The following is a 15,893-nucleotide window of genomic DNA, read 5'->3' as shown; positions in this document are numbered from 1 at the left end:
AAGATATTCTATCTACAGACTAATCTGTAGCTACCAAGTTTGCACTTTCATTGGGGAATAAAACCAGGTTTGTTTGAGAAGACCTATTTTCTGTAGAGTGACACTGTTTGGTTTTAATTTAATTACAAACTTCTTTCAGCTGAATCCTGAACCATCATCTTATTATTTGTCTGGGGATTGCTGTCTTGGTAGCCAGAGCATTCTGGAATAGCTCATTTGTCTTTTGCACTTGGATTTTTGGCACAACTCAACACTGTCCTTTTTTTGGCTGTTCCATAATATATATTGAGATCAATATTAATTGCCTCACTCAACTTCATAACATCAGTTTTAGTACATTACTGTCCTTGTGCTGCAGACTCAGACTTTTACTAGATCCTTATCCAAACCTTTCCTAGGATGCCAACATTGGAGGAAATCATTGCAGGAATGGTTAGGGTCATGTATTTAAAAGAATATTGGCCATCCCTTTTTGAGGTCAGTGACAAACCCAGAAGGAGCTGCAGGTTGGCGCTGCATGGGAAGGAGAAGGAATGCTGGCTCTGGCTGACTATCACTGGCTTGGTGTCACTTAGTATGTGCAGACTGATATTGGAGTCTTAGGCAAACTTGGACAGTGGACAAAGAATGGTTTATGTTGGGCAAGTATCCAGGTGAAAGGGAAGGCTAATTTCCTATTTACAAGGGAATGCAGTGACACCTGAGGATCACAACTGTAGTGCCTTGAGGGGGAAGGGAACAAGAAAAGACTGATCAAAAGGCAGGTGGCTTAGCTGAGGAAGTTACCCATGGTGGGCTGTGGCTAAACTATGCCCAGGCTGCCACTGCTGCTGCCTGTCTCATTCTTTTCCCAAAACCTTGAACTCTTTCATTTCACCAGAGTGACTGTCCTAGCTCAGCACTGGGCTTCATATAGCCATAAAGCTTTTAATCCGGTCCTGAATATGAGTTTATCCTTCCAGGGAATTATGGCCTGGCAATAAGAGCATCCTCCAAGAGAATGGTGTTGGCCCACTGCTGTAACCATTTTGACTAGTTCAGTAAAAGTGATTTTAACTTTCCAGTCTCTCAAATCATCCTTCCAATTTTAGCAATGCTGATAATATAGCATTCCTTTTCGATATTCAGTTTCATGTATTTGCCACTCAGGCAAGAGACTGAGATTTATCCAGGCAAAGCTTGCAGGCAGAGAAATATATTCCCTTTAGAAGTATCACCATCTTTCACTACCCAGCACAATGATCTACGTGCCAAATTTCCATTTGCTATAGCCTCTCCACAGCACCATGTGGATAAGAAAGGCTTATATAAATAAGTATGAAAGGTTTTCTCACTTCCTGACAATTAATTACAGATTTATATTTTATATTCTACTCCATATAGGAGGAGACATTCAATGTTCAATGGAGCCTGGCCAGACACTTTAAGAAAGTATTTATGAGTACTCACTCAGATTTCAAATAGCTGTCACTTCAGCAGTATTCATGCCTGGTTCTTATTGCAGTTTGCCAGGATGAGTTTTGTTTGAGTAAGTGTTCTGAGAATTACTAGCTTGTACAAATCCATCTGTATCCACAGACGAAAAGAATGAAACTTGCTGGTCAAACAACTGCAAATTGTGACTGCATTTAGGAAAATGAAAGTTTGCTCCTCAAGCAATTTGCAAAGAGAAAGAAGAGTTAAATTCACTGTGGAATTTGAATGGGAAGAAGTGAACTAGGTTCAGCCTTCTTCTAGTTGGAAGGAAAAAATCTTGTATATGAATATCCTCTAATATCTATGCAAATCCAACAGTTTGCCTTCACACAGTTTTCCACTACTTACAATTAACTACGAGATACTTCAAGCTGTGGGATACACATGCCTCTTGGATATTTAGTGCTTTCCAAGGAATGCCAGCTCCATAACCTCAAAAGATAACAAAAGACGGCCATCCTGAGCCCCATTCAGGATATCATTGGACTCAGCAGAGGACCACCAACTAACTTCAATGACCAGTGGATCAAGAGCCTGACCGCTACACTTGCTCTTTGCACCCAAGCAGGACATGACCTTCTTTGCTTTGTCTACCAGAACTGCCAAATACCTATTCTTAGAGTATTTCTGTTGAATTTCAAAGGAACTTAAAAATAATTGCTGGCAGTTAATAGAATTAAAATATACTTTAAGAAATGCATTTGTTTAAGAACATTGAAAAGAGAATATAAATGGAAATTGTTCAAGCATAGGACCATGGCATTGTATAACAAATGATATGACTTTTCAGTAAAAAAAATATTTTTCACATTGGTTTTTGATAGACACAAGCCATCTAGCTAGTGGTATGTCACAAGAGGAAAGGACAGCTTGTGATGTACAGCACTTTTCATTTAAAAGCACCCCACGTGTCACAGAGCACTATTAACACACAGTGGCTCTGTATGTCATACTGCCAGAAAGGCAAATCTTACACATAGTGTATCTATTTTTTTTCATGTGTGTTACTCATCTGCTCATTGAACTTAGAAACTAAGAACCATCTCTTGATTTAGTTTTGAGCAGTATACAATGCCTTATTAAGACCTAGCTATCAAAAAAAAAATAGTCTGTCATTGTAACTGTACTTCAGCTATATGTGGACACAAAAAGCTGCATATGAAATAAGAAATCAGTAACAGCAATATTTAATTTAAAATAAAGCATATAAAAATCAGAAATCTAACTTCAAGAAAATTTAAAAATCAGCTAAAAGAGTGAAATACTAACATATTACATGGAGACTACTCAGACAGTCTGAAAGCTGAAGCTCCAAAAGGATCAAAACCCCAGCATGATAAAGCAGAAAAGTAAATTTGCTAAAGTTATTAAAATAAAACAAACCAAAATGAAATAAAAATAAAACAAATACTTTTAAAAGTCAAAGTTGTGTCCTAACAAAGGAAAGAGAACAGGGTATATACCCTGACAAATTAAATACAAAACTAATAAAACAAGATAAAACAACTTTGAGACATAAAGGCATAGAATCTAATAACCCACCATTCTTAAAATATTTCAGAAATGGGAAAATTGCCTGATATTCAGTGATAACCAGTTGTATAAAAAGAGCATTCAGAGAAGATAAAACCATTATAGAAAAGTTACATTTACTCTCTGAATCTGTACGGCCTGTGAAGACAGATAGGATGGTTCTCAAACAAAGGTCTTTCCCTATGTAGGATGAGACTGAACTGTTGTCTCAGAATGTCAACAGAATGTATTTTAGAACAAATCCATAAGACAGACTTTAACAGATTGCCAATATCAGCTAATTTTCTGTTGTGGTACTTTGCCACACCAGTTAAACTGTTCTTAGTACCAAAAGAGGTGGAAGTAGTAATGTGAAAAAAAGTGATTTTTCTATTTTCACATATAAGTTTTAATTTTTTAAAAGAATTTATAGAGTAAAGAGGTATAGAAAGTAACCCAGTGAACTGAAGACATGATGTTTCTGCAAATTTATGATATTTCTGCCCAAAGGTAATTGGTATGAACCATAACAAAAACAGTATTATTGCACAAATAAATATTTCATATTATGGAAGAACCAATGTAGCTTTTGCAGTGAAAATACATACCTTAGAAGTTTAGAAGATTTCTTTGTTGGAGCAGATAGCCATATGAATTATAGAATCACTACAGAGTACTTGGAATTTAGGAAAGCTTTTGAGGACTTCCCTTATTAAATGCTCTGACAGCAATTACCATATTACTTTATTACTATATTACTTTATTACAAATTAATTACAAATTAATACCTCTGGCAGAGGTAATATGGAATATAATAGAAGGTCCTGGATTAATGATCAGCTGACAGATAGGAACCAAAGTGCAGGAAATAAATTTTGTGTTAATAAGTGAGGAGTAATACACACAAGGAAAACCCCATTTTAATGGCCTCTGAAGTAGGCTTTACTATTTAAGAATCTTAGAATCACATCATAGAATGGTTTGGGATGGAAAGGACCTTAAAGATCATCTAGATCCAATCGCCCTTGCCATAGGCAAGGACTCCTTACAGTAGCTCAGGTTGCTCAAAGCCCAATCCAACCTGACCTTGAACACTTCCAGGGAAGGGGCAGCCACAACCTCCCTCGGCAACCTGTGACAGTGTTTCACCATGCTCCCAGGAAAGAGTTTCATCCTAATGTCTAACCTAAATCTCTCCTCTTCCAGTTTAAAGCCATCACGCCTCATCCTCTCACTACACACCCTGGTAAAAAGTCCCTCCCCATCTTTCCTGCAGGCCCTTCAGGTACTGGAAGGCCAGTATAAGGTGTCCTCAGAGCATTCTCTTCTCCAGGCTCAACAGCCCCACTTCTCTCAGCCTGTCTTCATAGGAGAGGAGAAGAAAAAGGTTTTGTGGTAATTTTAAAGTATTTTCTGACAATATCCATTCAGTGCATGGTGTTGGCTAAAAAAGTAATGGACTACTGGAAGTTTCTTAGGAAAGGTCTGAGAAATTGATGCCTCATGAGTGAGTTTAACCACGGTGTACCTCCACCCAGAATACTGAACATAGCTCTGTTTCCCCACATTTCATATTTGAATTAGAAGTACAGAATAATGATTAGCATTAACCAATTATGACAAGTTTTTTATGAATGCATGAATGCAATGCAGTCACCAGTGAAAAGCTGTAAGTCAAAAAGGGGAAACGCTCACACAACATACAATTAAGTTATAGAACTAATTGTTGTGGAGACTGAAGTACAAATAGTTAAAAGAAGTGATAAGACAAATTTATAAAGGAAAGGTCCATTGATGGCAGGTAGTCCTGGTATTTGGGAAGTCACTGCATACTGGAGCTATGGGGGTACACTGTACATGCCCTGCTCTTGCCTCTCTTAATATTCAGCTTGCTGTTGAAGGACCAGTACGTCAGTTTTAATATTTCTTTAACTTTTAATTTTCTTTCCTCAGCCAAAGACAGTTTATTTTTCACATAAAACAATTACTGTGAAGAGCCTATATATATATATATACACACCATTCCTAGACATACTTCTTACCCACCATTTGTCTACAGTGTGGAGTACTCTAATTTGGAGAGAGTTTTTAAAAAATGGTTCTCATCCTGGAAGTGTTTCTTCACTGGTAGAGAGCTAAGACTGATATAAGCTCAGTTGACTTCAGTGACTTTAGGCTGCTCTAGGGTCCACAAAGAGATATGTGGGCACTACTTTGGACTAAACAGGAAGTGAGGCTGTGGCCCAACAGGCAGGAATGGCTACAATGGCTTTAAAGATCACAAGACTATTCCCACCCCTCTCAACAGCCAACTTTGTGATGGTTTGATAGGCAAATCAGATCTAGAAATTGTTGTTTAAGCTGTACTTTATTCATAGTATGGGAGAAGATCTCGTCCGAAAAATTAGCCAGCAAAACCAAGCTGGTTATCCACTGGATGCCATTTGTTTGTTGCACACCTTTCCCCACCCATCTCTAGTGGGATCCCTTAGCATCCCTTAGATGACCATAGATGAAGGACTGTTTCTCTAGGTGAAATGCTACTGCAGTTCATGTGCAGTCAGGTTCTGGCCCTCCTGCTCAGCCCGCCAGCACAGGTGTTAATTAGTGCCATCTGTGACAGTGGCTTATGCTGCGAACACCTGCCACCCAGAAAATATCCTGAAATCCCCGCTTTGTTTCACATGGGTCAGTGAGCACCAGTTAGTAATGACTTTGATCAGTATTTTTTCTGGGTTGTGTGTGGCAGCTGCAATGCTTTTGGTCTCCCACGACAGTTACTAGCTCACTGATCCATCAGACCCCTGAGGAAACTTTCACAATGGGACAATACTCCCAGTTATATGATTTCACTTCACATTGCTTTGGGTTTTCCTTCTGAGAAGCTTAGGCACAAACACCTTCATACTATGAACCATATGTTCAAAGGAATATTTTAGAGGCATTTTCACATAGCTCTTTGAGAAAGATTAGATAAATTAACTTTTTTAAAACAGTCTCCAGTGAGACCAGAATACTGCAGTTTACAAGGACTGTAGGACATACAAATCTGAAAGGAAGGACATAATGCAGAAAAAAATAGAAGTAAAGCACAAATGAGCCCATGGTGCTGACTGATAAATATGAGCTCTAGCAATATTGCTGAGAAAGCATGCACAGAAGCTAGATGAGTCTTTTGAATTGGTTTAACTCATGCAGCTGCCAGTTATGCAGTTAAAAAGCTAGATCATTTGTGAATTTAAGAATACTGCAGAGCACTATGTCTTCTAGAAGGAATTTCTCTTGATGTCTATGGTGTTGTCACCCTCAATAATTTTGTCAACTTCAATAAATGTAAATTATTCTCCCAACACCTTCTAGTAAATATAATTAATGCATTCAGTGCAGGGAATACTCTAAACCCTGCTTGTTTTCAGGTTTATTTCCACCCTCCTTGGGACATATCTCTCTCCTTTTTTCCCTATCAAAAAGGCACTGAAGATGATTAGTAAGCTAGTTAAATGGGAAAAAAAATGGATTGGAACATGCATTCGTGAACACACATCTTTGGCACAATTTGCAACACTTCATGAGGTTAACCTTTCAAAATATTTTTGTAACTGATGGTACCTACAGAAATATTTGTACACTCTGAAATTTCAAACATTTTTGCTCTCTATTACTTGGTCATAATTTCATCAGAAAGTATCAATCATTGAGGAACACTAGGGAATTAATAATATAACATTGTTAGATCCAGCTGTAGGAACACTTTGTGAGAAATTAAACACAATTGTATGAAAATTATTCATTTGAGCTATTTGATGGATATTGCCCCACTTATCTTTAAAGAGTATCCTTTTCTAGCATCTTTAAAGCTGCTTTAGTGAGTTCTACTGGAAGAACTTATTTCCTGTTAAATTTTCAATAAAGTGCAAGACTCACTCTATTCCATTCTCTTTCCAACACATTCTCTTTTCTACTTCATCCATCTAAAGTCTTATACTCAAGAAAAATAAACAGCTTGGCAATACAAATCTGACAAAATTTATCAAGATCAGAAACATCACTGTACTCTAAGTAAAATTAATCTATAAACAATCAAAATTTGGTGCAATTTACTTAATCATTCAGTTTCCAAAGTTGTTTCTATACAGTCTGCATCTTCATCTGTTGGAATGGAAATTTAGTTCATAAAAGGATATTTGTACATTAAAGTATAAGAATGGTCCATATATGACAAACAGCACTCAAATTGATCCATTCTGAATGTTCTGATTTTGTTTTCACAGAATAAAAATCTCACATGCATTTTACAAGGTTAACATATACACAATTATTTAAATGGAAAACCAGACACAGACATTAAGTATTTCTATTTGCTTATTCAAAAGTGACATATTTGGAAGATGGGGTGATAAAAAGGCCTCTTATACAATCATCTGTCCTACTTTGTGTACCAGAGGAAGAGCTGAAAATGAGGGATTTGGTGGAGAGACTGTGCTGATCATCACTAGCCAAGGTGCAGGCATCCTGTGGGCTTTGGAAGCTGGAATAACCTACAGCAATTTCACAACTGCTCTGCATTTTCTGGAGACAACTCTATTACTTCTATGCCTTCAGCATCAAACAGTGACAGCACAGAGGTGATGCCCCCCATCTCTGCTCAGCATTTCTTGCCTTGTTCTAGGAGCAGCCCAGGGGCTCTTCTCCAAGCAAAGAAGAAAGTGCACCCTGTGATTCTTTACAGTTTTACGAAGTAACCAATGGCTGCGTGGTAAGGTGAGGATAATACTTGACTCTGAGGCTATCTCACCGAAGATCAGAATATCCCACTTGAAAAGTAACCTTCAGAAAGTGTAATTCCTTATGCTCTTATCACACTGGGAACTATGCTCAACTTGACACGTGCTTTTGAGGCTTTTGATTTCCACAGGAAGCCTTGGCTCAGAGTTAGACATCCCCTTATGTGCATTTCCAGATATAGATGACTTCCAAGCCTAAGAGCTGAGATGTGCACCTGCCAAGAACTCCAACACCAAATTACCTTTGAAGAATCCTTAAAAACAGAAAAAAAAAAAAAAAAGAGAAAAAAAACCAACCAGCCTTGAATATACCTTGCAGCTACTACACAGTCACACAGCCTTCTGCCAGCAGACGCACAGATTTTTCACATTGTTTAATGACTGCTGCCCACTCTGGAAAAAAAATGCACTCTCATGGTGTGGAACTACACTCAATTGAGATACATAATAAAATAAGCAAACTTAGTAATTTGCCATTCTTTGGTTTTGAATGTGGAGCTTTATGTGTCAATTTTAATCTGAAAGGAGCAATGTACTCCGTGGGCCTTTGAAAGCAGATTTTATTTACTGAGAAGTTTCTTCCCAAGTGCAATGTTTATACATCTTAATAAACAACTGTGCAAAAAATCCCCACCCCAAAACAAGTATGGCGTAACTTCTGCCACTTCATGTGCTAGACTGTAAAGATTATATGTAGTTAAATGTTGTCACCACTAATTAACACTAGTCATTGTATGAACACTCGAAGAATAAACTTTCACATCAAATGCAAGGGGACTACTTAAAGATATCATGCTATGGATTGGGTGCTTTATCATCTTCATTCTCATGACACGTGCTGGCTTCATGTTAAGAAATGTGGGCACTGAATTGTGTGGTATTTAATAACTCCAGCTAGAGTATAGGAGTAGAGGAAGGGTAAACAGGAGAGCTGGAACGTTCAGGCTGCCTGAGAAAGGGCATATCACCTCTGGGCTCTTTCCGTGCCCATGGGCTAGTGTAAACCGAGGAGCAGGGCTAGGTGACACAGGTGTCAGCAGGCTTAGTGGTCTCACTGCATCCCCTTGTGGTTGGGTGGCTACAAGAGCTGAGTATTGTCCATCCCAAAGAACGTGAGATGTTGAGTAGAAACTACATAGCATTTCTGCTCTCAGGAGGTGACCAAACTGGATCTGGAGGCCTCAAAGCTGAAACAATTAACTTCTTCACGGTGTCAACCTGTGCATTTCCTAGAAACATGACCATTTCTCACAGGCTCTGCTGCAGTGATTCTCCAACCCATGATACCCTAGAATTTTTCCCAGCACATTTTGCAGCCCACCATGAAGACCTATGAGTAAGTGTGGAGAAGGAATGTTTCTAACTACACTTTATCCCTGTATTTCCAAACATAGCATGGATGGAGCAACTCCTGTTCACGCAGACTATTATTGAGAGTGGCTTTGTGTTGTCTGTGAAGAACGATCCCACTTTTAACACACCAGCAAGCAGATCTCTTACAGTGAATGTATGGGATTTGAAACAATAGAAACACAACAATTTACATTAATCTTCATAAGTACTAATTTCACTTTAAATAGAAAATTAAAAAAAAAAAATAAGAAAAGAAGGAATTGTCTTTGGAATACACCCAATATCAATTGGAATGGTGTTAATAACTTGTCTTTCTGGAACACAACACAAATGTTGAAGCTTGCTGTGTATTTCCAGTGAAATCTGTAGTTTTAATCTAACAATAAAGGTATGGCAGGTACATATACAAATAATAATTTCTAAAAGCAAATATGGCTCAAGCTACATAATCTGCAAAGTTCTTGGGACATTTCCTAAGAGGAGACTGTTGCCTTGTGAGGTAAAACTGATCCACTATTTTCAAAAGTATCACTTCAAGGTCTGTAAAAATACCTTGAATCAAGCATTTTTCATCAATCAGCAACATATTAAAAATATATCCTTTAATAAGATTCCTCACGAGCAATGAAGGAAATTACTACTTATACTGATATTTTAAAAACAAATTAACGAATAACCTTCACAAGCTGGTTTTTGTTTGTTTGTTGTTGTTTTTTTCCGGATGAGATAAATCCCACTACTCTTAACGAGAGTTACATCTAAGGAGTGAGAGCAAGGAAGCAGGTCCCCTGAAGCAATTCCACGGGCACTGTGAGCTAGCATAGCTCTCCAAAAGCGCATTGAAGGGAAAGATGGTAATTTACATCAACAAAAAAATTGACCCCTTTCCTGCTTATTTTTCACCCTGGCCTGCCACAAGATCTAATCGTCTCTGTCAGCAGCAGAGAATCGCAATAGCTCGTGTCCAGCTCTTGCTAGCAGCTCTTTTTCTCATCTGAACAGGGCATAAAATGAGCTGCAAATGTCAGCTCATTGCTTCCTGCTTTTACTTCTTTCCCCTCCCTTCCCCTAACTGCAGCACTTTCGTGTTTTAGGTGTCCAGTTTAAACCAATTCAGCTTTGAATGTTGTATATACAACTTTTCCTGGAGATTATTATACTTACTAATCATAATAATATATGTTCTTCACTTTTTTTACTTAAGTCATCTTTTGGAGAATAAAAGGTATGGAGTCAGCTCAGTAACTAGAGGGAATCATAAATTAAATCCATACAAGAGATACAATCAGATAAACAGATTAGCTGTAAAATTATAACAATAATGTGGTAAGGTTTGCATTTTTTTTTCCTTCAAAACCCCATTATGAGGATCACAACTGGACTATAAGAATGTCACAATAATACATCACAAGAGTTTGTTTTCTATCAAATGGAGTTACTTCTGTAATTTATGTTGGGCCACCTAACCTGGCTAGAAAACAATGCCTCCTTTTTAAAATGCCCTTACTTTGGACATTTTTTGTTTGGTATTTGAAATCAATAAAGCCTGTTGACTATGAACAGTTTGTACAGAGAAAGATTTTTTTACAACTGCTCAAGCTGCATGAAAACTTGCTTGCCCAGACCCTCTGACAAACTACCCGCTGTGCTTTCTTCCCCACGGGACATGGCTTTACAGGGGCTACCTGGACTGCAGAGGCATTTTCAGGTTTCTTTCCTCTGTGTTTGCAGTCCTAGAAAACGAGTTCATAGGCAGTAAAGCCAGCAGCTAATCCGGGAGTGCCTGTCGAGCCGTGACTTCGTATTGTTCGGGCAGAAACGTCAGACTTCCAGCCGTGGCAGCGGCCGAAGCCGGGAACGGAGCTGCCGGCCCCACGGACACCCCCCGGGCTCCGGCACGGCGCAGCCAGAGCCGCTCTCAGCTCCACAGCCAGACGCTCCCATCTGTTAACTTTTTATTTAGATATACACGAATCGCTCTGTGCGGGAACGAGGACGGGGGATGGGACCGCCCGGGAGACGCCGGGTTTCTTGCCGGCTTCCCTGCGCTGCTGAAACCCCGCTCGTTTCCCGCAGCCGAGGGGGGGGCGGAGGGGGCGCGTCCCCCGCATCTGGGGAAACCGCATCCCCCCGACACTGATCCCCGTTTTACTTTACCAGACTGGCCGCTGCCCGGGGAGAAGCCGGCTCCCTGGGGTCCCGCCGGGTCACCCCGCACCGCCCTTGCGGAGCCCCCGCGGAGGACGCAGCCCCGGGGCCGGCGGGGGTGGCGGAGGGTGCGGGGGCTGCCGGGGGAGGCAGGGAGCTGCACCGTACCTACCTTCCGTGTGCACGGCGGAGACGTAGGTCCAGTTGTAGCGCTTCACGATGTCGAGCATGGCCCTGGCTTGCAGCGTGTCGGAGGGGACCACCCTGAGGAAGTATTTGTACAGCGTTTTGTCGCTCAGGTCGATGCTGGTGGCGGAATAAGCGATCTGGGGGATGTCGAAGAGCTGGAGCAGATTTTGAACTTGGATAGCAACCGAGCTGGAGCCGGGGCCGATGACCCCAGCGATGGGCTTTTTCACTCTGGTCTGGGGCTGCGGCTGCGTGTCGGAAACGCAGCGGGTGCCTCCGTCCCTGTCGTCCCTGATGGAGATGAGGGAGTCCCGTATAAACTCGATGCTCTGCTCCAGAGCCACCGAGGAGTGCCAGCAGGAGTCTCGGATCTCGCTGCCCAGGGTGATGTTAGGAAGCAGGACAGGGTCGGCGTTAATTTTATCCAAAGTGTGAAACATGGCTTCGACTCTCTGGATGCCGTACTGCTCCCGGATCTCCCCGCACTTCCTCTCGGGCACTTTCTCAGCCGGCGGCTGGTGATGGACAGAGAAAAGGGCCCCGATGATGACATCCCCGTCCATCCGAGCCACCGACCGCTGCGAGGAGGCTGCGGAGAGCAGCACCTTCCTCCCGGCGCTCCTGGGCAGCACGTCCATCTCCAGGAGCAGGGCAGGGAAAAAGACCAGCAGCACGCCAATCATTTTGTTGCACGATGTCATCCAGACCCAGGTTACGAATTTCATGGGCTCCTCTTGCCTGCACATGGTTTAAGGACATGTAGGAAATGGCATCCTCTTCCCCCCGCCAGCGCCCAAGTTGCTCCAAATAGCATCACAGCGAAGTCTTACAGCATCGCTCTCGAAGGTGCCCAGGCAGCCGTCATCCTAGTGACTTTTAACCTGGTGGCACAGATATAGGGGATAAAACACGCTAATCGTGAAATCGATGTCAAACCAGCGCTCAGTTAAGCAACTCAGATAAAGCACAGTTCGATATGATTGTTTTCGCAAATGCCCAGGTAAATTTGCTTCAGTAAGGGCTCTTGTAAGAAGTTTCAAGAGGGATTATGCATACTCACATGTGTTAAGTTTATATGATCTTTTTCGTGTCTGCTTTTCAAGCCAAGGCGGCTGTTTCCGCACCTTTAGCCTACACACACACCACCCACACCCCCGCCCCCCTCGGCGAGTTTTGAAAGTTTCACAAGGTACTGAGCTCATGGGAGAAGCGTCCTAGCCTGGCCCCAGCGGCCCCAGCCCTGAAAGCAGAGTGACAAGTGCTTCTCTTCTCGCCTTCTGACTACCCAAAGGCATCTTTTTCACCTCTGGAATTTCCTTTCCTAATACAAGAAAGACTGAAAAGATAGAGGGTGCAATTTGGCCTGTTACCGAAGGGAAATGTCATTTAAAGGTCAGCGAAAAGAGGAAGAAAGGGACCGCTTTACAGTTTAGATTAACTTTTCTGCGTTTAGGGGGCAAAACTGTAATTAATCCAGGGACACACACATGGAAGCAGGGGAAACTGCATATCAGTTACTAAGGCAACCGCGGGCAAACCCCTTGCGTGCCTTACCGGCAAGCCTGCCTCGCACGCAGGCTCCAGCCGGGGTGCGGCGGCGAGCCCGGCGGCTGGGCTTGCAGGCTTGAAACGCCGTGGTGGAAGGGAGGTAGGAGGCGCGGCTGCCACTGCCACGACCACAGCCAAGGCCACCGCCACGACCACAGCCAAGGCCACCGCCGCGGCCACCGGCGCCCGGGAGCGCGGGCGGGCAGGGCCGGGTCGGTCCCTGTTGCGCGACAGCGCCGTCAGCACCTGGGACAGCGCCCGGTAGCAGGGTCCGTCGGTCAGACCCCTGTCCGCCTGTCCTCTGTTCCCCTGTCCCGCTGTCCTCCTGTACCCCTGCCGCGGTCCCTCGCTGTCCTAGTGTCCCTCTGTCCTGTTACCCCGCTGTCCCGGTGCCCCAGTGTCCCGCTGCCCCGGCCCCGCCACCGCCGGCTCGGCCGCCAACGAGCAGCGCTGGGCGCTTCCCCTAAACTTCTGTCCCCCGCCCAGCGCTGCTGCCGCGGTCTCTCCGCACGCACATGGACACACGGACACACGTACACCCCGAGGCGCGGAAACCGGTTGCGGCACGCACAGCCCCAGACCGGCGGCCGCTCCCCCGTCCCTCCCCGGCGGCGGGTGCCGGTGCCGCCGAGGGGCGGCCCTCCCAGCGGCGCTGAAGGCTGGAGACAGCCACGGGGAAGGTGACTCTCCCAGGAGAGTCGCCGTCCTGCCCGTGTGTCCACACATGCAGGCGGGCACAGACGCATGAAGTAGGCTGCCCCGGGCAGCCCCGGAGCCCGTCTCCCGAGTGCCTTCTGTCCGCACCGCCTGCCCCACAGGCAGCCCCGCGGCTCAGCCCCGCTGCCTGTTCGGAGGTTTCCCCGTGAGACGTACCTGGCCGGGCGCGGCAGTGGCTCCCTGCCTGCTCGGAGCAGGCATTGGTGGCTCTCCGGCCGCCCCGAGCTGGCGCGCTGGCGGCGGGGCGACGGCTGTGGGCTGGGCGCTGGTGCCCTCTGTCTTCAGCACCGCTCCACCGCAAGGAAAAAAACAGGTCATCCCGGGCTCATCCATTATCTCACACAGAAGGATCAGTCATTTTCTCCCCCTCCTTAATTTCTCCGGCTATGGTCTTGCAAGCGAGCAAAGAAGCATCACCCAGAGCAGGCTGCGGCTGCAGGGGAGGTGTTTGCTCTCACCTCCGGCGGCTCTTAGTTAATTATCTTCTTGCCACAACTGGCAAGAGCGAGAGCAAAAGCAAGAGACTGCTGCTCGAAGGGGACCCAGACCATGCTCATGAGGCCCGAGATAGTGACATGTGCCAGTCTGCTTCACGGGCAGAGTTCCGCTGTCATAACAAATATTTAAATATATATTAAAAGAAAAAAAAAAAGACAAGAAAAGATACTGCAACAAGATAAATCACCTGTAAGGATAAAGGCATTGAGATTACAGTTTTCAGGTCAAGATGTATCTATATGAAGCACGTGAGAGGCATGTCAGATTAAAATAATACCAGATTGAATAATCATAATTCAGACGACCTGCTTGCATCCCTAACACAGGTCTCGGGTGTTTTACTTGAGTGTATGAAAGTTAAAGTTAGATTACTGCCCCGCTGGGAACTCTATAGATATTTGCCCTACTTTTGAAAGAAAGAGGCAAGGACAAACATTTAACTATTGCTCATTCAGAGAAGGGTTTGCAGTGAATGGTGCCTCAGGGTTGTTTTCTCCCTGTGTCAATATTTGTGCTTTTTTTTTACTGTCATGCAGCTGGTTATTTGCCTGCATTGTGTGTTTATCCATGAGGCATTTTGGTTATGGGAGGCAGAGGGGGTTTTGCTGGTGCCCATTTCCCCTGCAGGGCTGCCTGTCCTCTGCCTCTGGGCATGAAGCTCCCCCAGGGCACTGCAGATCCAGCCTGAGGTAGCTCTGTCAGGACCAGTCCTGGAGGGGCATCCTGATGTGCACAAAAAGGGGGAACAAATTCCCCTTTATCCACACTTTAACAGTTAAACCTTACTTTCTCCCCTTGAAGCAACAAACCTGCAACATGCCATCAAATGAATCCAATGGTTAAGAGAAAGGTTTGGTGGCCTGGCTCTGGCAGGGAAAAGGTTTGCAAATGGCCAAATATGAGCCAGCAGTGTGGCCAGGTGGCCAATAAGGCCAACAGCATCCTGGCTTGTATCAGAAATTAGTGTGGCCAGTAGGACTAGGGAAGTTATTGTCTCCCCTTACTCAGCACTGGTGAAGCCACACCTCAAATACTGTGTTCAGTTTGGGGCCTCTCGCTACAAGAAGGACATTGAGGTGCTGGAGAATGTTCAAAGAAGGGCAAGGAAGCTGGTGAAAGGTCTGGAGAACAAGTATTTTGAGGAGCAGCTGAGGCAAAAGGGGTTGTTCAGTCTGGAGAAAAGGAAGCTGAGGGGACACCTTATTGCTCTCTACAATTACCTGAAAGGAGGTTGTAGTGAGGTGGGGATTGGTCTCTTCTTTCAAGTAACAAGTGATTGGATGAGAGGAAATGGCCTCAAGATGTACCAGAGGAGGTTTGGATTGGATATTAGGAGAAATTTCTTCACTGAAAGGATCGTTAAACACTGGAATAGGCTGCCCAGGGAAGTGGTGGAGTTGCCATCTCATGAGATACTTAAAAGATGCATAGATGTGGTGCTTAGGAACTTGGTTTAGCACTAGACTCAGTAGATTTAGGTTAATGGTTGGACTTGATGAACTTAAAGGTCTTTTCCAACCAGAATGATTCTGTGATTCTGTGAAATGCTCCCATTGATTTCTCCCAACATTTAACACCCTGTAGCCTTCATCTCCTCCAACCTGGCACTTGTGAAGACAGCAGGTCTTTCTGCTGAGGTTCACACATGGCTGTCACACAGAGCTGTTC

At 43.8% G+C, this 15,893-nt stretch overlaps 1 protein-coding gene across 6 annotated transcripts in view; it reads right to left on the bottom strand.

Annotated features, from left to right (window-relative positions):
- GRM1 (glutamate metabotropic receptor 1) overlaps nt 1-14,528 on the bottom strand; it is a 174,758-nt gene extending 160,230 nt beyond the window's left edge. For 3 of the 6 annotated variants that reach the window (XM_051614555.1, XM_051614557.1, XM_051614556.1), the window contains exons 1-2: nt 13,884-14,528; nt 11,446-12,343 (exon numbers count right to left, since the gene is read on the bottom strand). In XM_051614555.1, coding sequence (XP_051470515.1) covers nt 11,446-12,208 — 763 coding nt within the window. In that variant the 5' untranslated portion in view covers nt 12,209-12,343; nt 13,884-14,528. Of the gene's footprint in view, nt 1-11,445; nt 12,511-13,883 lie in introns of those variants that run through there. The other 3 variants (XM_051614552.1, XM_051614554.1, XM_051614553.1) reach the window with 2 other exon arrangements.
- Nucleotides 14,529-15,893: the final 1,365 nt, after the last annotated feature.

The sequence above is a fragment of the Apus apus genome, chromosome 3 (assembly GCF_020740795.1).
Source record: "Apus apus isolate bApuApu2 chromosome 3, bApuApu2.pri.cur, whole genome shotgun sequence".
Lineage (NCBI taxonomy): Eukaryota > Metazoa > Chordata > Aves > Apodiformes > Apodidae > Apus > Apus apus.
The sequence above is the reverse complement of the archived record's forward strand: the minus strand, read 5'-3'. Positions and strand labels throughout refer to the sequence as shown.